The 26,758-nt window shown below is 52.7% G+C and overlaps 14 protein-coding genes across 14 annotated transcripts; 8 read left to right on the top strand and 6 right to left on the bottom strand.

The window, feature by feature from the left end:
* Positions 1-688: 688 nt before the first annotated feature.
* VTN49DRAFT_5982 (uncharacterized protein) lies at positions 689-2,115 on the top strand (the record flags this gene model as incomplete). The annotated part of the gene is made up of 2 exons (XM_069414099.1): positions 689-1,932; positions 1,986-2,115. 2 exons carry the CDS (start codon positions 689-691, stop codon positions 2,113-2,115), a joined length of 1,374 nt encoding a protein of 457 aa, XP_069265380.1.
* A 1,526-nt stretch (positions 2,116-3,641) lies between these two features.
* Positions 3,642-4,248, top strand: VTN49DRAFT_5981 (uncharacterized protein; the record flags this gene model as incomplete). Its single annotated transcript, XM_069414098.1, has 2 exons — positions 3,642-3,696; positions 3,764-4,248. 2 exons carry the CDS (start codon positions 3,642-3,644, stop codon positions 4,246-4,248), a joined length of 540 nt encoding a protein of 179 aa, XP_069265379.1.
* Positions 4,249-4,516: 268 nt separating this feature from the next.
* VTN49DRAFT_5980 (60S ribosomal protein uL15) lies at positions 4,517-5,072 on the top strand (the record flags this gene model as incomplete). The annotated part of the gene is made up of 3 exons (XM_069414097.1): positions 4,517-4,548; positions 4,595-4,793; positions 4,848-5,072. The coding sequence occupies 3 exons, from the start codon at positions 4,517-4,519 to the stop codon at positions 5,070-5,072; spliced, it is 456 nt and encodes a 151-aa protein (XP_069265378.1).
* Positions 5,073-5,589: 517 nt separating this feature from the next.
* VTN49DRAFT_5979 (uncharacterized protein) lies at positions 5,590-6,336 on the bottom strand (the record flags this gene model as incomplete). Its single annotated transcript, XM_069414095.1, has 1 exon — positions 5,590-6,336. The coding sequence occupies one exon, from the start codon at positions 6,334-6,336 to the stop codon at positions 5,590-5,592; it is 747 nt and encodes a 248-aa protein (XP_069265377.1).
* A 471-nt stretch (positions 6,337-6,807) lies between these two features.
* VTN49DRAFT_5978 (uncharacterized protein) lies at positions 6,808-8,822 on the top strand (the record flags this gene model as incomplete). Its single annotated transcript, XM_069414094.1, has 4 exons — positions 6,808-7,025; positions 7,101-7,846; positions 7,907-8,046; positions 8,097-8,822. The coding sequence occupies 4 exons, from the start codon at positions 6,808-6,810 to the stop codon at positions 8,820-8,822; spliced, it is 1,830 nt and encodes a 609-aa protein (XP_069265376.1).
* Positions 8,823-9,106: 284 nt separating this feature from the next.
* VTN49DRAFT_5977 (uncharacterized protein) lies at positions 9,107-10,645 on the bottom strand (the record flags this gene model as incomplete). The annotated part of the gene is made up of 3 exons (XM_069414093.1): positions 9,107-10,010; positions 10,060-10,442; positions 10,511-10,645. The coding sequence occupies 3 exons, from the start codon at positions 10,643-10,645 to the stop codon at positions 9,107-9,109; spliced, it is 1,422 nt and encodes a 473-aa protein (XP_069265375.1).
* Positions 10,646-11,173: 528 nt separating this feature from the next.
* VTN49DRAFT_5976 (uncharacterized protein) lies at positions 11,174-15,066 on the top strand (the record flags this gene model as incomplete). The annotated part of the gene is made up of 2 exons (XM_069414092.1): positions 11,174-13,953; positions 14,004-15,066. The coding sequence occupies 2 exons, from the start codon at positions 11,174-11,176 to the stop codon at positions 15,064-15,066; spliced, it is 3,843 nt and encodes a 1,280-aa protein (XP_069265374.1).
* An 81-nt stretch (positions 15,067-15,147) lies between these two features.
* VTN49DRAFT_5975 (uncharacterized protein) lies at positions 15,148-15,984 on the bottom strand (the record flags this gene model as incomplete). Its single annotated transcript, XM_069414091.1, has 1 exon — positions 15,148-15,984. One exon carries the CDS (start codon positions 15,982-15,984, stop codon positions 15,148-15,150), a length of 837 nt encoding a protein of 278 aa, XP_069265373.1.
* Positions 15,985-16,417: 433 nt separating this feature from the next.
* VTN49DRAFT_5974 (uncharacterized protein) lies at positions 16,418-16,831 on the top strand (the record flags this gene model as incomplete). Its single annotated transcript, XM_069414090.1, has 2 exons — positions 16,418-16,510; positions 16,568-16,831. 2 exons carry the CDS (start codon positions 16,418-16,420, stop codon positions 16,829-16,831), a joined length of 357 nt encoding a protein of 118 aa, XP_069265372.1.
* A 251-nt stretch (positions 16,832-17,082) lies between these two features.
* Positions 17,083-17,911, top strand: VTN49DRAFT_5973 (uncharacterized protein; the record flags this gene model as incomplete). The annotated part of the gene is made up of 3 exons (XM_069414089.1): positions 17,083-17,101; positions 17,160-17,558; positions 17,628-17,911. The coding sequence occupies 3 exons, from the start codon at positions 17,083-17,085 to the stop codon at positions 17,909-17,911; spliced, it is 702 nt and encodes a 233-aa protein (XP_069265371.1).
* A 796-nt stretch (positions 17,912-18,707) lies between these two features.
* Positions 18,708-20,540, bottom strand: VTN49DRAFT_5972 (uncharacterized protein; the record flags this gene model as incomplete). Its single annotated transcript, XM_069414088.1, has 2 exons — positions 18,708-19,002; positions 19,051-20,540. 2 exons carry the CDS (start codon positions 20,538-20,540, stop codon positions 18,708-18,710), a joined length of 1,785 nt encoding a protein of 594 aa, XP_069265370.1.
* A 1,619-nt stretch (positions 20,541-22,159) lies between these two features.
* On the top strand, positions 22,160-23,548 carry VTN49DRAFT_5971 (uncharacterized protein; the record flags this gene model as incomplete). The annotated part of the gene is made up of 4 exons (XM_069414087.1): positions 22,160-22,277; positions 22,341-22,501; positions 22,556-23,287; positions 23,342-23,548. The coding sequence occupies 4 exons, from the start codon at positions 22,160-22,162 to the stop codon at positions 23,546-23,548; spliced, it is 1,218 nt and encodes a 405-aa protein (XP_069265369.1).
* A 552-nt stretch (positions 23,549-24,100) lies between these two features.
* VTN49DRAFT_5970 (uncharacterized protein) lies at positions 24,101-25,548 on the bottom strand (the record flags this gene model as incomplete). The annotated part of the gene is made up of 4 exons (XM_069414086.1): positions 24,101-24,177; positions 24,232-24,446; positions 24,498-25,164; positions 25,218-25,548. The coding sequence occupies 4 exons, from the start codon at positions 25,546-25,548 to the stop codon at positions 24,101-24,103; spliced, it is 1,290 nt and encodes a 429-aa protein (XP_069265368.1).
* A 208-nt stretch (positions 25,549-25,756) lies between these two features.
* Positions 25,757-26,278, bottom strand: VTN49DRAFT_5969 (uncharacterized protein; the record flags this gene model as incomplete). Its single annotated transcript, XM_069414084.1, has 1 exon — positions 25,757-26,278. The coding sequence occupies one exon, from the start codon at positions 26,276-26,278 to the stop codon at positions 25,757-25,759; it is 522 nt and encodes a 173-aa protein (XP_069265367.1).
* Between the last annotated feature and the right edge of the window lie 480 nt (positions 26,279-26,758).

Here is a 26,758-nt window from a genome sequence, read left to right as displayed (position 1 = left end):
ACGCATTTTGCAGCGTGTAACTCGTGAGCTGTCACACTCTGAAAAGGGAGGGATGGGGAGAACCCCGTTGTAGACATGTGCAAATTGCAGATGCCGCAGAGGACAATCCATGCGATCTATGCGAGTACTATCGGAGTGTGGATACGCTAGCCCTAGCTCTATCTTTGAGCTTGGCGTCGTCTCACCATCGATATGAGTGGATTGTGGCTGAGGGCTCAATTCCCGATAATTACCCTAATATTGTTAGTCCTTATGGCTGTGTTACCGCTCAGCAACGGATCTCAGAATCCACATGTGGATTTTTGCAATGATGATGTAGCGGCGGCCCAGCAGAAGGTATGTCAAGAAGATAACTACTCCGTACAGGACCTTACCAAACAGAAGCAAACATTATCAAAACTGGCAGGTGTCAGTTGAGCGCTTGGCAACGGTGCAGGCGAACAATCTAAGTAGTGCTAATATAGTACGGAGTATTACTGTTAGGTAATTACTAAATTCAAATCAACAGTGAAACGCCGGGTAAAATTCTCAGTAAATTGCTGGAACCAGGGAGTTCTGACTACGGCAAGGTACTACTATTATAGCTGGGTTCCTAAACATCTTCAAGACCTTAGCCATCATCCGAGCTTTATGTAAGAGCCAGAGGACATCGAACGGATTTTCTGAATTTTCTGGAAAGAAGGCTAGAATGGCCATTGATACATTGGGCAACCCAATTTCAGCCGAGCACACGAGCGAAAAGGATAACAGCAACGTCGAAGTTACAATAACCAGCATCAACAGCGGGCCAAAGATCAGAATCGAGAAAGAACCCTGCGCGGCCACAATAGTCTCAAAATATCTCCCTCTCGACACCGAGGACGCCGAGGGGTGGTGGAAGGATTGCGGCTACCTTTTCGGTCGATTCTTGCAAGTCGGACAGTATGATCTTCATGAGCAATACCACCACTTACTCTTCTTGCAAAAGGTCTTGATTCCGGCCCTGGGTCCTTATCCGCAGAAATGGCGAAGTACCGTCACCCGCAGCGGGCTGCCAATCGAATACAGCATCAACTTCCAGGCCAACGCGAAGCCAACTCTGCGCATTGGGTTCGAGCCAAGTAGTTTTTTGTCAGGGACTCACCGGGATCCGTTCAATCAGATCGCAATCAACGATCTGATAACAAATGTGACAAAACTACTTCTACCGGGCTTCGATGACATGCTGTTTCACCATTTCACCAACGAATTTTTCCTGTCACGCGAGGAGCAGCGGGCTCTATTGGATTCCGGGAAAATTACCAAAAATGCAGTGCGGTCTCAAGCTGCTTTCGGGTTCGATCTCAGGGGAAGCAACGTCTCGGTCAAGGGATACGTGTTCTGCAGGATGAAGCATTACGCCACCGGGCAAGCTGTTGGCCAACTGGTCACGGAGGCTGTAACCAAGATCGACCATCATATTCAATGTGCCGATGTTTTCAAGCTTCTCAATGAGTACATGGAAGAAAGCAACAGCTACAATCAGTTCACTTTCCTGTCATGGGACTGCGTGGACGCACCCAAGTCTCGCCTCAAGTTGTATGGCGTGCATAATGAGGTGACTTGGAGGAAAATTACCGAGGTATGGACGCTCAATGGCCGGCTTGACAACCCGGATATCGTCAAGGGCCTGGCACTGCTCAAAGAGCTGTGGCAGCTGCTGGAGATCCCTGAGGGAGACTGCGGATACTCTGGCAGGTTTGATGACGGCACTGCTTGTGGGAAAAATGTTTTTTCGCCGTTGATGTGGAACTACGAACTCAAGAGAGGGTCTCGCTATCCTCAGCCCAAACTCTATGTTCCAATTCATGGCATAAATGATCTGAAGGTTGCCGAGGCCCTGGCGGCATTTTATCGCGTGATCGGATGGAACAATTTGGCAGTGTCGTATGTACAGATTGTGCGAGCTTTATAGTAAGTCCGAACCTTTTCACGTTCAGGGAAAATTCCCAATCTGACTTTCCCAGTCCCGATCAGAATATCGCCGAAACATCTAGGCTCCAGTCGTGGCTTTCCTTTGCTTACACTGAAAAGGCTGGAGTGTACATGAGTGTCTATTTCCATTCGTCGGACTCGTACCCTTGGTCCGAGAATTAGGTAGTAGTCAGAAAAAATGCAAGATTCCTTCATGCCCACCACACTTTCGTCCCCGCACTAGATATGGATAATCCATTATCAGACCGCGAGACATCTAGATTCTGCGTGAACGTTCTTTGTTTTTGAGTGACGACTTGCTTCGTTACAAGGCTCTGTTGTGGAACACGCATACGCAAGTCACCACTTCTTCGGTTGATCAGGAATAGGCAATGTAGTAGTAGTAAGAGCCCTTTCACCACAGGCTCCCCAGGACGATCAAAGGAACCCTCCAAAAATCTCAGGAGAATGTTTGGAACTGCCAGGTCTGAAATAACTCATTGGGGAAATAGAGCTCAACCCGGACGGATCACTGCTGGTTCTGGTTGCACTCGTTTAGCCTAGCCTCTTGGTTGGAACCACACAATGACACGATCGTGTACTCCGTATGACTTCCAGCATGTTTGTAGAAACTTGTTCTAGACAATCAGCCAGCCTTTACTGGGCAGACATGGACGACGGAGATTCCCGCGATCTGCGTTTTTGCACCGGCTTCATAGTCAACAAGTGGTCGACCTATAATCAATCATAATTGGTCCGTTAGGTACTTTCTGCCAAGGACAGAATTCTCTTTCCAAATGAAGAGGAGAGGAGAGAACTATGCGAAGTCGGGGCGACCTGGACCTGAGATCTTCGTCAAGTAGCAGGGTTCAAGATTTGCTTAATTGCACATGCCTTTTTAAAAGTTGTCTCTTCTGTTTGCTCGCTCCTCACCTGTCCTGACCCTACATTCATCGGCGCCCTCTCAAGTTTGTGCACTAGATCTGCGCATTCTTTTCGGCCGTATTCAGGAGTTTCACTCCGAAACGTATGCTAGGTAGGTACTCAGTCACAGACGCCTGCTACAGTCAATCTTCGAGTTAGTCTCCAAAAGGAATGACAAACGTCGTATTCAGGTTTCTATCAACAAGTCTGAAGCATCCCTTCTAGACATCTTTCCAACGTACTCCGCTTGCTGATCTGCGACTTTTCATGCCAATTGCTTACCATGTGAGTCACAACCTCCACTTCCCTGAGGTTTCAATGGCAATCACGAAGAAGCCCACTTTTGGCCGGTGAGAGTATGAATATTTACCAATCCTTCTAAAGCGATGAGGTCCACAGTCACCTTCTGTGGCACAAGACGTGCTCTAAAATGAGGAACTCGTATTGGACTCACTCTGGACTGTACTATCTGACTATCTGATGTCGGCAAAAGATATAAGTATTTCAACTGTTGCGGACGATATTTTCGATTTCAAATTTACGCACGGTCAGAAATTTCTTTTTAGGTGTGCATTGACAGTCCCTGTGCACACGGTGTCTTGGCACCTCTTAGTTACATAACTTTATCATGTAGATTCCAAATGCGGGCAAGCGGCATAGCCAGCCCACCAGGACCACTGACAAGGCACAGGAGCCATCAACCACCTTGGCCATTGGGTTTTGGATAACACTGCGATTCATGTAAACAACCGTGCAATTTCTGAGCGTACAGAACTCTAGGCACCATGGCATCAGCACAAGATCCAGTGTCTGTTCTCTTTGTTTGTCTGGGCAACATCTGTACGTTTACCTATGCCCCCCGGATTTTTGAATTCAACATCTGAACAGCAACTAACATGAAAACCAGGCCGGTCGCCCATGGCCGAAGCAGTCTTCAAGCGAGTTTCAGAGTCCCACCCCAATATTCGCATTGGACAGCTCGACTCGGCCGGCACGGGCGCCTATCACTCCTACGAGCCTCCGGACGAGCGGACCATGTCGACACTGCGCAGTCACGGCATCACCGACTACAACCACGCCGCCCGACAGATTGAAAAGGAGGACTTCCGCAAATTCGACTATATCGTTGCCATGGATAAGCCTGTTCTGCGCAGCCTGCTGCGACTACGGGACAGTGTGGGCGTGGCGGAGTCGCCCAAGGTTGCCGACGTCCGATTATTTGGTGACTTCAACCTTGACGGCACCGTGAATCCGCGGGTTGGAGGTGGCGAAGAGGTGCCAGATCCATACTACGGGGGTATCAAAGGATTCGAGAAGGTCTATGAACAGGTGGTGAGATTTTCAGAGGGGCTTCTGGCGCATATAGAGAAGAAACGGAATCCGGATGGGTAACCTTCGCCGGCTGCGAATGGAATCATAGACGGGATGGCTTGGAATGAATGATAGATTGATACCCTTTATGGAAATACGAATACATCTTTTGATTTGGGCTATGACAGACCGTCTCTTCCTGCTGATCGCTGAAATGGCGATGGACTCATCTGATTGGCTGGCAATTGCGAGTATCACGTGACTCACAGAGGGACTTGATTTTCTCAATAAACTGGGAACACAATTCCTCTCTCGCTACGAACGTTGGCAACTGTCAATTGCACCAGCCATGCCTACACACCTATCCAAGACACGGAAACTGTGAGTATATGAAAACGTCATTGCCTGGCCGTGGCTGACTTTGTAGCCGCGGCCATGTTTCCGCCGGCCACGGTCGGGTAGGAAAGCACCGAAAGCACCCTGGTGGCCGCGGTATGGCGGGTGGTCAACACCATCACCGCACCAACTTGGACAAATTCCACCCCGGTTACTTTGGAAAGGTGGGCATGAGGCATTTCCACCTGCAGCGCAACCACCAATGGAAGCCGGTCATCAATCTGGACAAGGTACGCAGCGCTCGTTTTTCCCCTCACTAATCGCGAAAACTCACATCCCAGTAGCTCTGGAGCCTTTTGCCAGAGGAAACGCGGGAAAAGTACCTCTCTGTGGAAGGAAATTCACAGAATACCGCTCCTGTGATTGACCTTCTCTCTCTCGGATATGCCAAGGTTCTCGGAAAGGGACGCCTGCCAAACGTGCCCCTCGTCGTCAAAGCCCGCTACGTCAGCAAAGAAGCCGAACGGAAGATTACAGAAGCTGGCGGCCGTGTTGAGCTGGTCGCTTAATCTCGTACAGGACTGATGGCGCTGTGCCTATATTTCATGCACGGTCCTCCTTCCTGCGCCGATCTGGCATCGGACGCATTAGAACCCAAAGGCGTTTCAGCGTGGTGGCTGGGTGATGGTTCAGTGTCTAGATAGCTCGTTGCAGCGCTAGTCAATTGAATCATTCACCGAACAGACCAATGTGCGTTTTACGTACATTTATTTCCCCGGTTGGACCACTCGGGTCTCCGGGCGCTCTCCGAGAGGGTTTCCCTCGAGGAGAAGTTAAACGCCGCTGGGTGATTTATTTTGGCACTATGGGCTATCGTTATAGTTCTGTGTCAGGTAAGTCCACGCGGCCTGGTAGAGATCTTGCCCTCTGTAATCAGTAGGTAACGACGGGAGCATGTATGACCGCTCCATACATATATACGAGCAGAACCGGTAGTAATCATACGTCATTATCGGATCGTGGCATCTAATATACAGAATCCAAATCTAATATACACGATATGCTCTGCAATGCATCATTCAACCGCTAGATCCGCTCGCTGATCTTGATGGCCGCGCGACATCCGTAGCGGATGACATTGACTAAAGGATCGTATGGTCTTGCCTCCTTTGAGTCATTCTCCACCGCATGGTCCAGATGCTCCAACTCCTCATCTCGCGTCTTCCTCAGCAAGGCCACCAAATCTCTGAGCTCATCATCGACCTCTTCCCCGCGGCTCTTAGCCTCCTCCATCCACCCCAGAATCGTCCTTATTTGATCATTATAATGCTCTCCTATTTCCGTCTCCACCGCTTCCGTGCACGCCATGGCCGCCTCGCGGCCCATGATGGCCGTCGACCAACCCAAAAACGTCGCTGCCAGCTTCCACACTGGGCTCATCACCGTCGGTCGAACTTCATGTTTCGCCACGAGATGATTGAACGTTGCAAAGTGTTGCGCTTCTTGGTCATACATGTGCTTCATTAGAGGTCGCAGATGAGGGTGTGATCGTACGATCGGCGGTTTTTGAGCTTCATAGATCAGCACTGCGGCCAGTTCCCCGGCCTGGTTGACTCTCAGGGCGCTGTCTAGATACTCTCGTTGCTCCTTGCTGAGGATGTATCGGCGCTTGGGTTGGGAGTTGCTCTCTTCAGACTGGGATTTTTGAACATCGGCGGATAGCTTCGGAGTCGTAGACATGAATCGAGGCCGAGAGTAACGGCCAAAATGGGCTGCGACGGCCCCCAATGCGTGTTTGTTGGGGACGCCAGGTCTTATTCGCAATGCCACCATGGCGTCTATTCTGGCCAATTCGCGGATTATTCTGGGTAATGAGCTGACCATAGTTGAGTGATGTTCAGAGTGGGAGCAGCTCATTGGAAGAAAGAATTGCTTAGCTAATCATTAGCCGCGCGACCCACCGATAAGTCTTGGCGCTTGGCGCTTTGGCTCCTCAGCCATCAAACTGCAGCGCTTCCAGACACTGTAGCTTTATTCAGCGGACTGGCTCTGCTTTTATCATTTATGACTGTCGTATCTGGTACAGGTGTTGCGGTTGCTTGCCTGGAATATATTGTGTTCGATTCGTGTCCTATTTGATCCCTGTTGCACAGAGAGCGGCCGACCCTGGGCCTGCTGGCGGCCTGCGCCCAGTCTCTGCGGCCGTGCTTTTTCTGCGGTCGCCGCTGAGCATTTGAGCACTCCTGCCGCCGCAGGCATCAATCGCGGATACCGGAGTGTGCGCAACGGCACTCGCTGATCACAATGGCGAATCTTGACGACGAGCTCCTGGCCCTGGCGGGCGGCGACTCTTCAGAGGAGGAGAGCTCTCCTCGGTCGCCGGCAAAATCCAAGTCGCCCTCGCCGTCAAAGCAGCGCTCTCCAGAACCACCGTCGAGAATGGCGCGCAAGGGAACGGCCAAGGTTATCAAGCGACCCAAGCGCGCGAAGAAGGAGGAGTCTGATGAGGAAGAGGGTGAACTGTGCGTTTTGCATTCTCTTCTCGTTGCTCTCTAAAGTCGCAATTCATCCGGCTTATCTCTGGCTTCTCCTCCTAGGTCGTCTGCCGAATCGGACAATTCTCTGAACTCCGCGCCCATGTCTGAATCGGATTCCGATGAAGTCGCGCCAGACGTCGAAGATGAGGGCCCCATTTTTCCGTACGAGAAACTGTACTACTCGGCGCAGGACAAAGAGGAGATTATGGCACTCCCGGAAATCAAACGGGAAGAGATCCTGTCGGAGCGTGCAGCGCAGGTCGATCGTCATAACCAGGATCTGGCTCTCCGTCGACTTCTGGCGTCGCGTGAGCGCGAGCAGGCGCGGGCCGAGCAGAGGGCGAAGCGTAAGGCCAGCGCGACGGACTTGGAAGAAGGTCAGCGCAAGAGCACGCGGCAAAAGACGACATTGGGTGGCCGCAAGGTCGGCGAGACGTCTGGGGCCATCGAAGCGTACAAGCGACAGCGTGAGCAAAAGGGCAAACGCGATGAACAGCGTCGCCGAGAAGCAGACGCCCGTCGAGCGCGGCAACGGAGCCCATCACATGAGGAGAGCGCATATTCCGATGGCGAGGCTGAAGAGGAAAGCGAAGTCGAAGAGGAGAAGAAGGAGCGCTCGCCCCCCAAGGATGATCCTCCAGCGGGACTCAAGGACATCCAGCGCGTCCGAGTCGGCCGCAGCAACTTCGCCATGGTGTGTTTCTACCCTACGTTCGAGAAATCGATCACGGGGTGCTTTACACGAGTCAACATCGGCCCCAACCGGGAGACGGGACAGAATGAATACCGCGTCTGTATTATCAAAAGTGAGGACACTGCAGCTTTGAGGAAAGCGCAGTTCCGGTGCTAACTCTAGTTCGTTCCAGAATTCACCACTGGAAAGCCGTACGCGATTCAAGGAGCGAATGGGCGCACTTTTGTCACCGACCAATATGCGGTTGTTGCCCACGGTAAGGCAGAGCGTGAATTCCCGTTCATCGCCTGCTCGGACTCGCCTTTCACAGAGGTACATCTTCCTCAAAGGAGGCCAGCCGAGCACCAAGCTGACATGCACAGGCCGAGTTCGCCCGGTGGCGCCAAACCATGGTTGTCGAAGGTTGCAAGCTGCCGACCAAGTCACAGCTGGCAGCCAAAGTGGTCGACATCAATAATCTGATCAACTACCAGTTTACGCCAGAAGAACTTAACGAGAAGCTACGTAAACAAGGTGCCATGAGCAGCAAGCAGCATATCTGGAAGCGCCTCGAGCTCGAAAAGGCGATCAAAGAAGCGACGGCAGCCGGCGACTATGAAGAGGTGGATAGACTGCAAGCCGAGCTGGCCGCCCACAATGCGCCCAAGCTTGCGTTCGGCACAACGCTCAACCGACCTCGTCAAGAAAAAGATGAGCAGCAAGAACGGCTGGCTGAGATCAACCTCCGCAACCAAAAACTCAACGCCGAGAACGCGCGACGCGCGCAGATGGAGGAGCGCAAGCTGCAGCGCAAGAATGCCGCAGCCATCGCGCGCGGCGAAGCGTCCATCGATCCATTCGCCCGGGTCAGAACTGTTGCAAAGACCCATCACGACGTAATGGGCACCAACAAACCCAAGGTTAACCACAATCCACCCGCCAGCGGAACCGTATCTCCAGCGCCGGCCAGCGAGTCCAGCAAAATGAACTCTCCCCGGCGCAGCGAGACGCCCAGCAGCCAAAGAACGAAAGGCATCTCAGTCATTCGACCGCGCAACGCAGACGAGAACATTGCCGCCTTGGACCTGGATATTGACATTGAAGTATAAAACAACACATGGCCTGAGTCCCTAAACCATGCAATCCTACTGGTATAACCTGACAATTGCGATGAATCGTTCACTGTTCGTATGATCGGCAGGGGTGAGTGCGATTGCGTTTTTTCTCGTAATTAGTTACGGGCATAACTTTTGTTTTGTCTACTTCAGGGTGTTTTGATGGCGCTGCTAGAGTGTACAAAGGTTCGAAAATGTCATGTTTCCTCGTAGGTTAATTCAGAAATTTGTATAGAGACAAATCCAACGCATGCAGTTGCAAAAATCATTCTATTTCGTCATTGCATTTGCTCTTCTCCGCTCTTTTGAAACGGCTCCATACCCGGAATGTCGGGAACAAAGTTTGGATTAAAGAACCATAACTGCACACCATCTTCGCTGGCCATGCCAAAGACTTCACGGTCACCAAAGGGTCTTAAATACAGATCAGCCCGGTCGGAAGCCATTATTGCCGTGAAATCGAAGAAGAACAGGTTAGAAGATATCACACGAACGCTGTTCTCTCGGAAATCTGGCTGGTACGGCTGTGCTGTGGTAGTCTGGTCGTCGTCATTGAAGATCTCGATTTCCTGCCTGAGGAAGCTCCAGTTGTAAACAGTGTGAGGGGTGACAAAGACGGAACAATTCGAGGGCAAGTCCTTGATACTTGGCTGCATACAGTCATTCCATCGAAAACTCAGCTTGTCAATGGCGTAATCGTAGATCAGATCCATCGTGTTAGGTTCACCGACCATATAAGGCACGCGTTTCTGTGTTCTGTGGCCAAAGGTGTGAAGTCTGGAGTAACCGATAGCACGGGATGCCATATACTTTTTATTCACACGATGGCCAAACAAGGGGAGTCCATATTGTTTCCTGTCCAACAGCTGGCCGGTCAACGTCCACTTGGTCTGCTGCACCGCCGCCGGGTTTGCGTCCCAGTCTATTTCGAAGGTCACAAGTACATTATCATCCGCGTCCACGTGCCACAACTCAAGATTGGAAAGGCCGCCTATTTTTTGGAGGCGATGTGAGTTTGTTATGTCCCAAATGTAAACATGGTAGTAAGCTGGCGCAAATTCAAGGTCAACTACGACCACTTTATCTTTCTTGACATAAAACCAGCAGCCGATAGTAGAGTGCTCCTCGGATACGTAACCCTGTGATGTGTGAAGATTCCACGCGGTTAGATGCATGCGATCCCTGCTACTGTTAGACGATATCAACAAGGCAGAACGGTGTGCCCTCATACCCGGATTTCACGACAACAACAAGATAGTCATCGGAGAGGAAGATCCACAAGCTCCTACCATCCTCGGTGTCTAGAACTGTATAAACTAATCTCTCTCCAGTCTCGAGATTCAACATTTCCACTTTCCTCTGGTTTTCCACATGATAGAATAGTCGTCGCGAACGGTAAGCCAACATTTGAAAATATACTGGCTCTACCGGCCATCGGAGAAACATTTTTTTAACCGGTCGACCATATTGCAAACCATGGCGCCATCGAAAATAATCCTTCGCATTAGCAACAGCATCATCGGTGCCATCTATGTCTAGGAACGCAAGTGTTTGGTGCAAAACAAATTTGGTAATTGTGTCACTCGAGAAAATCGAATGCCACCGTTTTGAGACCTAAAACAGCTCTAGTATGTCAGGATAATTAAAGGACTATCAGAATCTAAGAGTTAGCAAATGCGCACCCTCTGGTCTCGAACAACGTCGTCTGCATCGAGATACTTCACGATCTGAAGCACAAGCTCGGGAGGCAAAGAGCCCACGATATCGTATTGCTTGGATTGAATCTGTACCTCCGACGCTTCCACGATGCCAGACATTCCTTTCTGCACAGTGGTAAGACGCCTAATCGAGCTTACGGTGCCGACACACAAGTACGTGTCGTGATGAGCGGGGCAGTTCGATTCTGGTACACTTGGGAGACGCAGATTTCAGGAGCTTGCCGTCCGCAATTGAGAGCAATCACTCGAACTCATTCAAGAAGAGAAGAAGGTACTGGCAGGACTCTCGCATCTATGAATATCCTCTTGGTCGTGCCTAATGTTTTGGCAATAAACACATCTCTTTCCTCATTTAGAAAGGTAGATATTATCAGAGCAGGTCACGTGGTGATAATAAAAGTTAGTCTAACCTAAAACAGACTAGTGCGAGTTCGACGCGTTACGGCAGATTCGCGGCGCGTCTTCCAACTCTTCGAGTGTTTTTGGACGGACCTTCCAGCACAACCCTTGACAGATTGACATTGGGTTATTTTCAACTCACTCAATTCTTTCTACTTTTTTTTTCTTGTTGCTACTCTCGAATCAATGTTCAAATTCCACTAATCAGCATTCAATTTCTCTGCGACAATGACATCACTATCAACACCACGCGCATCGCGGCCCGCGTCGCCGGACCGCGACGCTGACGGACCGGAGCCGTCACAAGAAATCATGACGCCTGGACGTCGGGTCAAAGCCCTGCTGGCGGCGTTTGACGACAGCGGTTCTTCAGAGTCGGAGAATGAGCGGCCGCGTGCGTCGTCGCTATTAAAGACGACGAAGACCGCGTGGCCGTGGGAGAAGAAACTGGAAGAAAATAACAATGACGATAAGGAGGAGGATGAGGAGGAGGATGATGCGGTTATTGTGCCTAGGGGACGTTTGGCTGCTCGGATGCAGGCCGAGGACAACGCGAGTGAGGAGACCAATCTCAACCGCCAAAACGTGACGCCACGCGCGGAAGGCGGCTCCTCTTTCGATGAGCAAGGCCCAATAACCAAATTGAAGCGACGATTCTTGAGCCGCGGAACGAAGGTCACGCGGGCAGACACCGTGTCCGCGCCTCGCTCACCGCGACGCGATCGTTCAGAGTCGCCATTGTTCGTCCAGAGCGATGAGGAGACTGAGCTCCGCCAGAATAATGACGATGACGCCGGAGACGAGCAAGAGCTGCCGGCCATCCCTGCCGGGAAGAAAGAGAGACTAATGGCTCTGATCGAAGCCAAGCGTAAGGAACGCGAAGAACGAGAGCGGTTAGAAGCCGAGAAGAATGCCGCACGCATGGAACGGATGCAGCAGTTCAGTTCTGATGTCCTCTCCGATGAAGAAGAGAGCGAAGAAGGAGATACTACCAAGATTTCTCGCAAAATGACGCAAGAGAAAGCTCGCAAGCCGCGCAAGGCTAGCAAGAAGGCTCTGGAGGAAATGGCGAGAGAAACGCAGCGAATGAGCCGGAACATGCAACTGGCTTACCAGGAAATCACCAAAAAGAAGATTACAAAGGAGAGCTTCCTGGCGCGGTTCAATTTTGGTCTACCAAAAGAGTCGTCCAGCAAAGAACCTGGTGCTGCAAATTCTTCTTCTGTGGCCAGCTCACCACCTTCATCGAGCGCAGGGGAAGAGAAGAAGGATGTCACGCCGCCAACCTCTCCTGATCTGTCTTTCTCTGAGCAACGCGACAAATCTCCTAAGTTGGACCTTGAAGATGCAAATGAAGTAGCCAATCCTGAGCCTACACCATCAGCCGTTGGCAAAGGCAAGTCCCGGATGACGCAAATTCCAGTGGCCAACGTGCGTGTTCGCGTATCGCGAGAGGAGGTTGCGCGGCATCAGAAGGAGGCGCCCGACGACGAGTTGGAGATTATCACTTCACCCGCAAAATGCCGGCGCATTGCTGCGTTTGAGAATTTGCCGTCACGCCATGCGCAGGAGCCGGAGCCGATCCTGAAGCTGAAGCACCTCGCCCATCTGACGTCCCCTTCGCGGCGCAGCAAGTCAGTGACGCCTGCCGAATTGTCGGCAGCTCTGCGTGCCCAAGCGCGGGAGCAAGCGGCAAAGGAAAGACAGGAGAAGATCGAGGAGCTTCGAGCAAGGGGCGTTGTCATTGAGACTGCCGAGGAGCGAGCTGCGATGGAAGACGAAGTCGAGGACATCTTGGAAAAGGCACGTAGAGAGGCAGCAGAGCTCTCGCGACGAGAGCGGGCTGAACAAGAAGCTGGCGCTGGCGCCGACGATGATGAGGATGATGCGGACTATGAATTGTCTGGTTCGGAAGAGGAAGAAGAAGCTGGCCTTGGGGATGAGGACGAGGACGTCGACGAGGAGGAACTCGAAGACGAGGAGGACGGTGAGGAAGAGGATCAGGTTATGGTGGAGGAGGATGACAATGAGAACGAAAACGACGACAAAGCTATCGACGAGGAAGCCAGCGAAGGAGAGCCGTCTGAAGACGAAAATTCGGAAGCCATGACGACGAATAATAATGCGGATGCCATTACCACCGCAGGGCCCCGAAGACGTCCTTTGAGAGTCGTCAGCGATGACGAAGATGAGGAGCCGAAATCACCACAAGTTCTCCAGACACCTGCTAGATCAATCACGACGCTTCTTGATTCAGCCAAGCGGCCCCAATTCCCGGACATGCCAGGATCGAAGACGGCTACGATGAGCCTGAGTCAAGCATTTGCCGGTACATTAGGCGACAATCCACCCGAAGTCGGCGACGATGCCCTAGACGATCTTGAAGAGCCCCCCGACCCGGCACCTTCTATTCCCGACCTCCGCCGCGCGGAATCAGAAATCCTGGTAAAGGACAGCCAGGAAGACCGCAGAGGTTCTATTGACTTTGGCAACTATACCCAGTCGATTTCGCGTGTGTCAGAGTCACCGATGACGCGCGGCTGGTCCCAGGCGTCGCAGATACCAGAGCCAACCCAGGATGCCGGGTTCGTACTGTCGCAGTTTGATCAATCGAAGCGATTTGTGGGGTCTCAGGCATCGACCGTCGACACGGTGCTCCTCTCGCAGCATGGGTCGCCATTGACGAAGAAAAAGGGTAGGCTTTTGCGGCGTGGACGGCGGGCGGAATCGAACGACTCGGAAGATGAAAGTAGCGGCTTCGAAGTGAAAGCAAGCGCCTTTGATGTGATGAGAAAGGCATCGAAGAAGGCCGCCATCCCTTTTGACAAGAACAAGAGCCTGGCCAAGGAGCACGTTGAGGAAGCTGCCGAGGAATCCGACGATGAATATGCCGGGCTGGGAGGCGCCAGTGACGACTCTTCGGGCGAGGAAGACGAGGAGGACCGGGCCATGATAAACGATGACAACAATGAAGAAGTGGATGAAAAGGAACTGGCAGCCTTGAATGCGTATGTGCACGACTCTAATTCTACGGAACGGGAAGTCTAACGAGAAACAGTGACCACCAGCGAGCTATGGACGAAAAAGAAATCTCCAGGCTCTACCGAGATATCACTACCGGCGCGCTCCGCCGCCGCCGCGGTGCAGACGACCTCGACCTCGACGACTCAGAGGACGAGCGAATGGCGCGTCGCCGCGCCAAGCAGCGCGAGTTCGCGCGGATGCGCAAGGCGCTGCTGGCGGACGACAAGATCAACCAGATTGCAGCGAACCCGAAAACACAGGCATTCTTCCGAGCCATTGAGGATCGGGACGAGGATGACGACGACGTGAACCTGGAGTTCCTGGGGCCTGGCGCGGACTCTCAGGAGCCAGAGCCGCAGGATACCCAAGCTGAACCGCTGCAGTCTGAGACAGAAGAAGCTGCTGCAAAGAGGAAACGCCCGTTGGAAGCGCTGGCAGAGAACGCCGCAAACAGGCCTCCTGCGAAACTTCGGCGGACCGCTGCGCCGTCAGCCATGACAAAGAAGCCAGCGACACTAGCCGAGATCCGGGAATCTGTCTCCTTCCTGATCGAGACACCTGAATACGACAAGTTCGAAAACGCGTCGGGTGTTGAAGACGACGAAGATGAAGAGGAGTCAACCCAGCGCACCTCATCCGATGGATTCGCCATCCCGCGCAACCCACGCCGAACCAACACGCGCGTCGTCGACCGGCTGGCTCTGCTGCGGGCAGCGTCGTCGAACTCGGCGTCAAGCAAGAACTCCCGCACCGCATTCATGTCCGCGTCGACGGACGACACGTCCCAAGTGGACTTCCGTCCGCCAGCTCTAATCCGGCGGTCGACTACGGCGTCATCGTCATCATCTACGTCGATAACATCTGGGAATGACTCCATTGTCACTGCAGCACCTCGCATGACGACTGGGTCTGCCGCGAGCAGCTCAGGTATCAAGAAAGGCGCAGTGAACTACTACACTGCCGCGCGGGAACGCGAGCGCGAAAGGGAACTCCGGATGAAGCAGCGCGGTGGGAAATCGAACCTCGCCGCCATGGCGAGCATGCAGCAGCGCAACGCAGGACTGAGCGCGATCATGGGATCGGGGACATGGGAGTAATAATCAGCGGGCTTTGGCTTTTCCTTAATCATGATGGCGTTTTGGCGTTAGGGTATCTAAAGGGTTAGGGATAGGTAGAGATCAATGAAGCAATCTTCCACATAGAATGACATCCTCCCCCAGCTGATGCCATTTAGCATCCTTCAATCTCACCGGCGGTCTACCATCTGTTCTCCTACTCGGCGTGACCGTCAATGAACCCTCCCCCAACCACGTCGGTGCAATCGTCACCACCACCGCATCAACCAACCCACCCCCAACCCTCTCATCCTCCTCCAGCAACGACCGTATCACGCCCGCCCCTCCCTCAACCATCACACTGCGCAACCCTTCCTCCCGCGCCAAATACCTCAGCACATCACGCCAATCAAACCTCTCGCTAACCTTCTCCTCCCCATCCTTGACCTGCACCGTATCCAACCCAACGAGTTTCCCACCACAACTCCGTAACGCATTCTCCGCTTTCTCCCTCCAACTCTTCTTCCTCCCATCATCGGAAAGCACCCGTTTAGAGCAGATGATAATTGGCGCCCTCCCCTTCCCCTCCCTCGCACGGATAATCATCGCCGAGGAATCAATCCCTTCCCATCGACCGTGTACGTCTAATACAACGGGTGTTGGGCTCCGGCCACCTGCGTCCTCAAGACGACAGTTTAATCCCGGGTCGTCGGCGATGGCGGTTCCGCAGCCGACGAGGATCGCGTCATGCCGGTAGCGCAGGTAGTGCGTCATGGCGCGGGAGGCGTCGCCGGAGAGGACGGTTTGTGTACCTGGTTTGAGGGCGATGGCGCCGTCGAGGGAGGTTGCGAAGGTGAGGGTTGTGTGGGGGTGGTCATTGTTATGATTGTTGTCGCTATTTTGGTTAGAAGGTGCGAGGTAGGGGTCGATGATGGCGCGGTCTTGCGGAGGAAAGTGCATTTTTCTTGACTGGTATTTCAACTATCTTGATCTGTGGCTGATGGTGCTGGAGTGAGCTTGGCTGGAAACAAAGTTGGTACCTGGGGGGGGCCTTTGGGGTATTTTCCGAGCGGGCCCTTGAGGAACGTTTACCCCGAGAGGGGTTCACCCAATTTGGCGCGAGTACGGAATGCGAAGCACCCAATACATACTATCTCGTGAAGGAAGAAGCAATGGAGTACGGAGTATTACTCACAGTCACTCGTATTCATCATCAGCTCGCCTAAGAATACTAGTACTACCTGTAGTCCGTCGTAGGTAGATAGCCACACATCAGCACTGCGGAGGATAGAAGCGGTGACTAAAGACGCCGAGAGGTCGCGAGCAGAGCTTCCTTTTAATCTATTGATGAATTCCTGCCCAGCGGTATTGCAGGTTCGACTTGAGAATAAGCATGTACGATATTGTCGGCTCTCTACCTCCAGAACTCGTGGCGCAGGTTGTGCAATATCTGGGATGTGTTGAAGACATTCTCCGAGGCCAGAGCGTGCGCTTCCTCGATATGATGTTCAAAAATCGGAACTCAATGTTAACATGGCTTTAGGTCTCGAAACGATGGCGCACGATTTTCTCCTCCAATGCGATCATCGCGCCCTTTTTGCGCGAAACCTTTGCGTTTCTGGGGCTGGACAGTGACGACGTCTGCACAGATGCAGTAATTGCTGACGCCAGAATCTATTTCCGATGGCGATATGGCTTGCAGCATGCTCAACCGGTCAAGAAGATCTTCCTCCCGTGGCCAGAACATTTACCTGGAAGGCCAGATAAAATCCAGTACCATTCCCGGAGGTTATACTATAAAAATTGAGGATCGCAATGAGGCCGAGATTTTGAATCTTGAAACTGGGAAGACGGCGACTTTTGCCGGTAGCGAAGCTTGGCCATTCTATTCGTTACAGCTGTTTGATCGATATCTCATCATGATCTCAGTTGGAGCGTAAGTAAAGGGAAAGGCCCCCCCCGGGGAGATGGGATGGGTGGTTCAGACTGTTTTGTCGGCTAGGTAATGTCTAACATATAAACTTGGGTTAAAAAGGCACTCCATTTACTTGAAAGCGTATGATTTACGCACAAAGAAGTCAGTCGCTCAAGAAATCCCTTTTTATTACACCCTGGTTACCATTTTGAGGACAAAGTGGTCCTCGCTCCAGAACCCGAAGTCGACCTTTGGTCGATCTATGTTTGGGATCTGGGTTTGGATCGTATCCAAGAGATTGGCTCGTTCACCGATCTGCGATTGTGGCACTTGGACGTGACCGAGGATGTACTGGTGGCATTCGAAATCAACTTGCTGAAAGAACCTGCGGAGGTGTGTCAGACCAAATGGAGTACTATGACGGGAGAGCTGCTTGATAGGAAAGCTTTCCACTTGGAATTGCCGGCTGGTCTCGTGCCTGTCGATCTATACGATTACGTCTGCAACAACGGTAGTAACACTTATGGTCACAAGTCAGTGTGCCAACTCCTCTTCAAAACCGAGGATCGCGTCATAATACACCTCGAATACGACTACGCTGTCGACCGACTCAGCGTGCGTTCACTCCATTGCACGGAGCCCATCAATAACTGACTTTGGTATGGTTGCTATGCCTATATGACAAAAGACCTGGTCTACCGCTACTCCTCTGAGAGTGGTCAAGTCGCAGTCTGCAATTCAAACACTAGAACTGTGACCCTACACCCGGTCCAGTTACCGGACAGCTCACCAGACCAAGAACTCCAAACATCACGGAACGCGAACCTTTCTTTCACGTCATGGACCAAGGACTTTTTTGGTGACCGTGAGGTCTTTGGCTTGCTAAGTCAGGCCGGCGTCCAGCTCTGGCTCTTCAACCCGAGTTTTGCTCCTGACTCTATCCTTGACGGAGAGGATTCTGCTGGGGAGTAGATTAGTTTGTTTTTTGGGAACAATGAACCATATTGTCAACCACTCATGTTCATCTTCTGCTCTCTTCGCGAGCTGACGGTTGGCATTCTTGGTTGATGGAAGAGACGTAGAAGGGAAGTGTCCCGATGCTTTCATCAATCGAAACTCTGTCTACCGGTAAGATCACTAAGGAGGTGCCGAAAAACCGCCTTCCATATTGCAAAGAAATGGAAATACTACGTCCCACGTTCATGCGTAGCTGACTTAGTAAAGCAAGACGGCACGGGCATCTCCGAACTGTGCAGTTTTCAGCCTGCTTCAGCCACGAGCGATGAATTTTCGAATTAGAAAAGTATTTTTCCAGTTGGGCTGTCAGAATATCCTAACAGTAAATAACCACAACATGTAGAGGCTTCCCAGGCTATGGAAGGCTGTAGCCGTAACTCCAGGCTCCAGCATATGTATGAGATCCGATATAAAAACTGGCCTAGCAGCTGATAGTTGATCGCGTCGATGGCGTGATGAATGGCTCAATATTTCAAGTAGAACCAAGAACGGGAGAGTGAGTACTAGCGATCCGGGTATGCAACCCGCCAGATATAATAGCTTTGACGATGGTTTCTAGTCCTAGAATGGAAGCACAGTTGAACACGCGATTCTCGTGTATAACACTTCTCCAAGCTATCTTGGCATGAAATTCCAGAATTGTGGTGAGCGGAGTGACCAGTGCCGGAGTACGAATGGTGGTCCGGGGAAAATTAAGTAGGTAAATAAGTGGGTGCTATTGACAGGAAAACCGAAGGAATGCATAACTACATTACTTTCCCAAAGCAGCCTTCACCAGCTCGTCGTACAGAGGAGTACCCAATCCCGTCACTGGATCCCAACCCTCGGTTGCGTTCCAGCTCGCGTATGGCACGTGTCCGGCTGGCAGTCCAGTCCACGGAACAGTTCCAGGGCAGCCAGTCGAACCACCATGCACAACATCCGTGAAGCCACGACCTTTCAGTCCGTAGAGCCACGGGTTCAAGAACCCGAGCGGAGGCTTGCCTGCCTTCAGCAGCTCCGCGTTCACGTTGGCAATGATCGCGGCGAAGACCGGGGCAGAGGCACTGGACATCGTTAGCATTGCAAACGGAGACTTAGGCTGGAGAACCTACCTCGTTCCACCAACGCTGACCCACTGGCCCTGGTCACGAACGACAAAGTTGTCCGCCTGCGCAGCCACATCGGGGAATGCACGGCCGCTTTCGTTGTACAGGCCCTTCCAATGATCACCCAATTTGGTCAGATACGACCGCACCGCTTCGTCCTGGTACTTGGGACGCGGGAACCGGTCGGAAAATCCGCCCGAGGAGAACTCAACGGCGCGCTCCGGGTTGACCCCAGTCGTGCCGCCGACCGAAGTCACATACGGGCAGCTTGCCGGGTAGACAGGGTCGAACTTGATGCGCTCGGAACCGTCATTTGCCTTGCACACAATCCCGGTGCCCCAGTCGCCGCTGCTGAAGATGACCGAGACCCCGCGCATGCCCAGCAAACGGAACATGTTGCATGTCTCATCGGCGTAGGACCCAGGCAAGGACTGCTCATTCTCTCCGTACGACGTCGTGAGCACCGTCGGCAGCTCCTCATCCGGCAAATCCAACAGGAACTGCAGCTGCTCCATGTAAGGCTCATTGGACACCTCATTGGGATCGGGCTGGCTCTCGTCGGGCACCAGGGGGCCACGTCCCGCGGTTGTATAGTATACGGCTTGCGTCTTGTAGGACAGCGTCACTGCGTAGTCGATATCCAGGGATGCTTCCGTGCTGTCGAGCGTCGAGTTCTGGTCGTTCCTGCCGCCATTGATGGACACGACGGTGAAGTTGGCATCGGTCCGATCGGGGGCATACGACTCCAGGAACTCCTCAAAGTCAGCATACCGAGCAAACTGCTCCAGATAGCCCGAGATGCCAATCCTGTTTCGCGGATCTTCGGGGGCCACATAATCGCCAATCTTGTACAGTTGCTTCAGGCAGTCGGGCGTGATCTTCTTGTTGCAATCCTCCAAAGTGATCCTCAACTTCGGAAGCACATCCAGGGGGACCACGCGGCGCACTTGGGGACCCAGGCTGCTGAAGTGTGTCGTCGGCTGAATGAACTTGACCAATGAGTGGATATCCTGGGGCACCGAGTACTCCAGGGTCCGAATCTGCTCGGCGCCCGTCCTCTCGTTGTGGAACACGAAGAACTCGGTGTTCAGCAACTTCTCGGCCGTGCTGACCGGTACGGTAAACTTGATCCAAGCACCATCGTCATGAATGCGGTCTTCTGGAACGCCCTCATCTCGGAGCCATGCCAAAACCTTTTCCGACACGGAAGCCAATGGGCGCACCAGAGCCTTGATTTCGTCGCGCTTCAGGTGTTTCCGGTACAGCTCATGGCCCGGGGTCGCAATATTCAGAGCCAATTGCTCGAGTTGCTCTGAATTCTGCTGTGGCAGGCCCAAGCGGAACTGAATCTGCGCGGACGGGGCCGCCTTCTCCTTCTTGATCCAGCCATCTGGGGGTGCTGACAGCCGCTCAACGACCTGGAACGGGGCCGCGAGGGCATTCACCAAGGAGAGAGACAGGGCCAGGAAGCCGACCAAGGGCCGTAACCTACACATGGTGGGCGGTTGCTACGGAATTGGTCTTACGGAAGAGGGAGAGAGGAGGAAATGCCCTTAATTTATGTCTTTAGAGAGACGGGAGGGAGCAGCAAAGGTAGAAGAGCCCTCGCATAGCTCCTTCCCAAAGCAGGAATGCAGAACCACTCAGCAGTCGGAGAATCCCGCCGGTCGCCCTAGACGTACCTAAGAGTAGGCTGTACTCGACGGAGGATTTTAGCAGGGGTCGCCAGTCGTCAGTTGTCAATCTGGTCAGAGATCGACACGTTGGCTGCGCTTAGTCCTATCAGAAATGCCGCTTCTCCAGCCAGACCCGAACAATCCGAGGTATAAGTTTAACTCGGAGGGGAAAAGCGCACGAGGGTTGCAGTAAAACCAGGAGCCAACAATATGCAGACTTTGTGATCTAAACTGTCGACGGCAAATGATCCGCGCTGCAGAATGTGTCTGCAATGGTGCCAACGGGGCCTGGACGGGCCGTTCCCCATCGTCTTCGGCATGCGGATTGGATGTCTGGCCAGGCGGTCGCCAGTCACTGCCCACCATGCTGCAAGGACAGTGTCAATCCTTCATTGTCGTTTGGCGTGAGCAGAGAGATCTTGGTCAGGGACCCCTGCTCAGGAAACATCAGATTCAGGCACTCGATTGCGTCATGTCATTCGCCAATCGAATAAGGTTCAAAACTTTAGACAAAGTCCATTTTGTGGAGGGTCGCAGGAGGCTAAACAGCCAAGATCCAAGCCCGAGGCTTAACTTTGACCGATAAGACGCCTTCAGCCTTGGCCAGCATAAAAATTATCGAGTCATTGACGTGATGATCATTGCACGAATAGGCTACTTCATATGTTGTCAACTCAGCTGAAATGAAGATCTGGTACCGCGGAGGATCCTAATAAATTAAGCCAGGGGTAACCAGCCTGCCGGAGGCGCTGGGGAGATTGATTCACTGAGACTTGATATCAGTCACGTGAAAATGAGATAACGGAAGATTGCGAATCTGCGGTCCGCTCAGCGGCCGAATAATTCTAATCTGATATGGTTAGCGCAGCGCACATCGTTGCTGACTCATCGCGACCCCACGTGACCCGTCTCCCGATTCAAGCAATACATCACGGGCGGGAAAGGCGTCGAAATTGGTCAAAGGCGCGGCATGACAGCTCGTAGACTCCTCGAAAGGACCGGATGCCAGTCCTGGTTGTAGTCTCCCACGTCTGACAGGTTTCCATGGCCAGAATGGTGACTTCATAGTCGCGGTTGAGCCAACAGCTGTCGCGCGCAGCGGTCGAAACCAGTTCCCCGCCGCCCCCTCCTCTAATCTTGGCCGATTTCGCGACATTGTGTCCTATCCAGAGGTAGTCTCTGCTGACTGACATCCAAAAAGCCATGTATCTGCCGTAGCTCACGATCGGGTTGTCGCGACGGTTGTTCCGACCCAACAAAGTCTTCAGGTTCGATTGCGCAAACCACGTGTTTGGGACTCGACGTCATTAATACTACATCCAGCTCAACATCAACAAGCCCGGATGCCCCGAACATCGAAATCCATTCGCTTTGAACTTTCTGAAGTGTCCTGCCATCGGTCCTAAGACTAGTAGCGTGGAGGAGTAATATTGCGCATCATGTCGAATATCGAATCGCTAGAAGAACGCCTTCCCTCGGAGGCCAAGGAGCAAAACTCCAAGGGCGATGTACCCTTGAAGGAGCGCTTCTTTCGCTATTTCCAGCATGAAATAACCGGTATCGTTGTTTCCCCAGCCCCCGGGGTTCCGTTGTTTCACAGGCTCATGTAGTGCGGATCAGCTCTGCAGGAGCAAATGGACCGCCTGGCCGACACGTCCCTGGTCGGCGGCGAACGCTCGGATGCGACCGATCACTGTCTCGCCGGCATAGCCCGGCTGTCGAACGAGGTCAAGGATGCTTCCAGTTACATCCCAACTTACGACCAGCGCATTTATGCTGAAGTGGGTGGCATCTGCGCAACTCATGCGCCGCGATACTAATTTCATCCGTCGCAGGCGATCAAAGCACTGCAGGACAAACTAGCCGAAACACGGGCTGCAGTTGCCCCGCGGAGCAAGTTCTCCTTCAAAACCAAGAGGAATTCGAACGCTGTTTCCCTGAACGACGCCGCAGAACTTGCCGTGCAGGGCCGTCGACAGATTCCGGGCTACCGCTCACCGGACTCCTCGTCTGGTGACTCGGGATTAGGCTCCACTCCAAGGTACGCTACAACGCCGGTTCATGAAGTCGAGCAGCAACGGCTGCGTCCAGAACTCGCTCCGACCTCGTCGCCCGCGATCTTGGACGAGGGCAACAAGGACCAAGGGAAACTGGAGCAGTCAGCCGCCTCGATCTACAAGCCAAATGATGCAAATGCAACCTCCGTTACAGTGGATCAGCATTACGGCCTTCATGTCATGGCTCCTCCTACTTCTTCGCCAAACCCGGTCCCTGCCTCGATCACCTCGCTGCGGCACTGCGTCGTGGACATGTCACCGCGGTCTACAGAGGAGACAAAGCCCTATGCCAGCTTAACCATCAAGGGCGTGCGCGAGAGCCTCCTCATCTGCGGTCATGTGGAAGGGCCGGCGCACATCACCGGTGTCGAGCACAGCGTGATTGTCGTTGCATGCCGGCAGTTCCGGATGCACAACTGTGTGGATGTCGACGTCTATCTCTCATGTACCAGTAATCCGATCATCGAAGACTGCAGCGGCATTCGCTTTGGACAGATTCCAAAAGCATACGTACGTTAAACCTCCCCGAAATACATGGCGGAACCCTCTAACCTGTGAATGCAGAGCCTAGGCCAGAGCTTCCCCGCCGAAGCCGACCGATGGGACAAGGTTGAAGACTTCAAATGGATCAAACCCGAGCCCAGCCCGAACTGGAAAATCCTGCATCCTTCGGAAGAAGTTCCAGAGGAAGTCTGGGCGGAGATGGTACCGGGCGGACCATGTTGGTCGCTTGAGGATATTCTGAGGGCGACAAAAGTGACGAAGGAGTAATAATGCAATTTTTGACTTCTTATTTGTCTCTCTTCTCTTCGTCTCCAAGACAGGTTGGGTGTATGATAGTACTATTCGTTTCCAGATTCCGATTTGTATGTATGTGCGTTGACGGTGTCGAAATTGGTATGGGTTCCCAGGCATATATATGACGCACAGGGTGTCCTCGTTCAGAAAAGGGAATGGAAAGGGATCCAAGATGCTTTCCGTAGTTTAACGGATTGGTATTTAATACGACGATGCCCTTTGTTAAAACATCTCTACTCAGTGACTAATTGATCCTTCACTCGACCTTGCCAAGTGATCTTCAAAATATATATATATTCTGTACTAGAGGTTTACACAAGGTGATAAAACTGTGCACAGTATAATGAAGAAACGCCATTGTGGCATACAGTGAATGATGGAAAACATATTATATGATTTTGATAGATACCTATTGCATAAGCTGTCGTTCCTCGAACCAACTCCTAAACAGTCTTTTACTCATACATTTGTGGCATTATCGAAAGAATAGCTCGCTCTTATCCATCTCCTGTTGCCTGGACGGCGCTACGTCTCCCATGTAGTCGGAATATCCGCATACTTTTGGGCATCGAGTCCCAAATCCTCAAACACAGCGTGATTTCCTACGATACTGTGTTAACCCGGGCCAGATCCGGTCACGTTTGGAATCGACTCACCATCCAAATGCTCCATCCGCTCCTCATTTTCCTCCTCAAGCTGCTCCAACTCCTCACCAGGCTGCTTCTGATGGGGCTCTTTACCGGTCTCAGCGATGCCAGCCTTGCCAAGTTCCTCTTGCCGTTCGCCGACCATCAGGAACTGTGCGTTGGGGTAGTCGAGGAATTCTGGCTCCGCTGGAGCCCATCGGAGATCACCGAATTTCTCCATGACACTACGGAGAAATGTCAGTGGAAATTGTGATACTGCCGCAGAGGAACGTTACCTCTCCGGGTACTCAGGGCCCTTGGGCAGCTGCGCGTGGGGTGGCCCAGGAAACTGCGGGTTTTTGGATTGAAATACGAAGCTTCCGCGCTTGTACAGGCCAAAGTCATGCTGAAGATCACCCGGCTCCGGCGGAACGGTGAGAATGTACGCTAGGTGCGACGAACGCGCTGTTTTGGTGATCGCATACACGCCTTCGGCATAGGGCTTCGCCTCCGGCGTTGTCCGCTCGCCTCGCGTTTTGGTCTCGTGCTTTTCACCCGCCACAAAAGTCTCCCGGAGTGTCGTCATCGAAACTTTTGCTTTTTCAACAAATCCCATCTCCCGCTCCCTGCCGGACGTGGGGAATTTCTTCCTCGGCACCATCAGTAGACGGCAGTTCTCAGCATCACCAATGACACCTTTTTCTATTTTGGCACCTCGAGGAGTTGGGCGCATGACAATAAAACTTCGGGAGACATCGTTCATGCTCTGTGGATCCTCCACGTTGACACGCGGCCGGAAAAAGAAGTAAATGATACCCTTTTCCAGCAGACCAGGGGGCATTTCCTCCCCTCTCTCTGACTCCTTGATAGCGCCTGTGCCAGTTTCTTCTCGCTTTGTACCGGTCTCAGGTTTTGCTTCTTTGTCTGGCTCTGCCTCAGCTTCGTCCGGTTTCGCTTCTTTTCCTGTTATGATTGATCAATTGACGCTACTGTGCAATCGAATCGAGCCAACTGACCATTTCCGGCCACTGCGGTCTTCCGAGGTGTCTCTGCTTCCTTTTCCTCCACAGCTTGATCTGTCTTCTGCTCATGCTTCCCGTCCTGTTCCATCGCCTTCTCAAACTGCACCCTTTCCTCCGACCACGCCTTCATCGGCTGGTCCTCCTCAGACTCGTCCACTACCGAAGGCTTCTGATAATTTGCCTGCTGCTTCGGTTCTTCTTTCCGCCCCTTCTTCGCGGCGGCGCCCTTGGCGGTCGACGCCTTGCGCTTCGACCCAGCAGCGCTACTAGACAGAGCTTGGTTTGCCTTGACGGCAGCTTGACGAGTCGATGTTCTGGTAGGCATGGTTGATATCCAACGAAATGTGCGACACCAGTTATAACTCCAGAACGTAGAAAAAGCTCGTGATCGCAGCATTGAAGGGTACAGCACTGCAAATCAACATCTGACGAGAGACTGGTCCGCCAATGTCCTCCATCTGTGACCGGCCAATGACGTCACACTTGCCAGATCCCTGGTCACGTGATTTACATGAAGTGAGAGATTCAAGCCGTCAGTCAATGTCCATCAAGCCGTCATTGTTCGATTGTGCAGGCTCCGTTGCATTGCTAGACTGTAGATCCACCATTTGCTGCTCGCTTCCCGTTGAGAACATGCTGCGGAACTTGCCCGACCCGCTTCTTTTTCGTATCTTATTCGGGCTAGCAAACGCGTCCTCCTCGTGATAGCTCTGCGATGCCGCCCTAGACTTGTTCTTCCTTTTGCGACCGCGCTTGTGCCGTGTCAGAGGAACTGCATCAGTGCTGTCGGAATCGCAGTAGAGACCACGCATTGAATTAACCAACTCCGTCTGCCAGTAGCCTGTCGAATCGAGTAGTTTCGGGGTCGATGTTTTAGATGTCGGGGTCTGCTCTGGATCTTCATCGGGCTCTTCAATCGCGTATGGTCGGACGATCTCTACGTCCGCATCGTACCCAGGATCTTGAGGCAAACTGCCTTCGGGCTGGATCTCCTCGGACGAAACCTTCTCTCTCCGCCTGCTGGACTTCCTCCTGTCCTCTCGATTGTCGCGCATTGCCCTTGAGGTTCTCCTCCGGGGTTGTCGTCGGGAGGGACATGCGCCGTCATGCGACGGACCAGCGGAGCCATGCAACGAATCTCTCGGCGCTGGTTTTCGTCCCATGTTTCTCATGGCACAGCTGATTCAGCAGTCATAGAGTAATGCAAATGTACAAGAAAGCAAATTCTGAGCAAGAACTATTGCGCTCAATGCTGTCTGTAACATCGTTTTTGCTGGTAGACACTCGAATGCTTCGATTCCCGTCCGAAGGCTTCGACTCCAGATCGTAATGCGGGGCAGCCGTCATTGGCTGCAACGGAGGCATTCGGTGGAAGATTGCCATGGTACTGGTCGGAGAAAATGCAGTCGGACGGCCATCAGGCCGGGACATTGGACAGGAGCCATTTAAGCACGGACTGCTTCCCGCTGTCGGTGTGTCGCAATTCACCGTTCCCGCGGTGCTCTCAATGCTCAAGCCACAGCATGCTACTAGCC

This window comes from Thermomyces lanuginosus, assembly GCF_041956635.1.
Source record: "Thermomyces lanuginosus strain ATCC 200065 unplaced genomic scaffold VTN49scaffold_40, whole genome shotgun sequence".
Classification (NCBI taxonomy): Eukaryota; Fungi; Ascomycota; class Eurotiomycetes; order Eurotiales; family Trichocomaceae; genus Thermomyces; species Thermomyces lanuginosus.
Note: the sequence above shows the minus strand (reverse complement) of the source record. Positions and strands in the feature narration are given on the sequence as shown.